Source organism: Sinocyclocheilus anshuiensis, unplaced genomic scaffold (assembly GCF_001515605.1).
Source record: "Sinocyclocheilus anshuiensis isolate Anshui unplaced genomic scaffold, SAMN03320099.WGS_v1.1 C32262326, whole genome shotgun sequence".
NCBI lineage: Eukaryota > Metazoa > Chordata > Actinopteri > Cypriniformes > Cyprinidae > Sinocyclocheilus > Sinocyclocheilus anshuiensis.
In genome coordinates, this window is record NW_015613825.1 from 1 (window position 1) to 817 (window position 817).

The 817-nt window shown below is 39.7% G+C and overlaps 1 protein-coding gene across 1 annotated transcript; it reads left to right on the forward strand.

Moving 5' to 3' along the window:
- Positions 1 to 175: 175 nt before the first annotated feature.
- LOC107682490 (glucokinase regulatory protein-like) lies at positions 176 to 797 on the forward strand (the record flags this gene model as incomplete). The annotated part of the gene is made up of 3 exons (XM_016478710.1): positions 176 to 300; positions 465 to 617; positions 729 to 797. Coding segments are annotated over exons 1-3 (243 nt in total), but the record flags the coding sequence as incomplete, so codon positions are not given.
- Positions 798 to 817: the final 20 nt, after the last annotated feature.

Genomic DNA, 817 nt, shown 5'->3' on the forward strand with positions numbered 1-817 from the left:
AATAGAGTAGAACACTGCTTTAACTACTGATCCATATGTCCTGGCAAATATAGTTGTAATATAAACCAAACATTCTACTGTGTGTCCATATCAATTTTTAAGAGGGGACACTTTTTTTTTTACAGCTGATGGGTCAAAGTTCATTTGGTGAACTTTGTTTGCTCGCTTTGTGCTTAGTGAGGGCTTTCTCTCTGTCAAGCGATCTCAGTGCATTTTATTTTCATGCATGTTTACCGTGCATTGCACTAATCAGAGTATGTGTTGAAACGCTGGAGTCTGATGAACATGGATGACTTGAAGGTGAGTGAAAACTGAACACAGTTAACTGGCTGTGCTTTCATTTCAAATGTCCTGTAGCTGTTAATAGACCAACCAATCTTCTTCCTCTGTAAGCTAAAATGTAATTACAGGAGCTCTCGAGTGATGCTGTTAATCTTAAGTGCTCGGTCTTTTGTCTAACGTAGCAGTCGTGTCACGAGCTCTCTCTACCCGTCACGGAGAAATGCAACCCCATCAGCAGAGATATTGATAGAGTGAATGGCAAACAGATGGTGCAAATACTGAGAAGATGCGACGCCGAGATTTTTGAGAAGAAAAATCAGGATCCACTTCATCAGGTTTGGCCTGTTAGTTTCAGACAGTATATGTGAGAAATAATTGTACTTTAGGTCATTATGCTCCTAACAAGAGTTTTCCATGTAAAGCTGCCCTGTTCATTTTGTTTATAGAGACTATATAGTTCACCTGTCATCCAAACGATGGTGGATGTTGCAAAGAGAGTGGAAATGATGCTGAGGGTAAGTAATATGAACTAGAA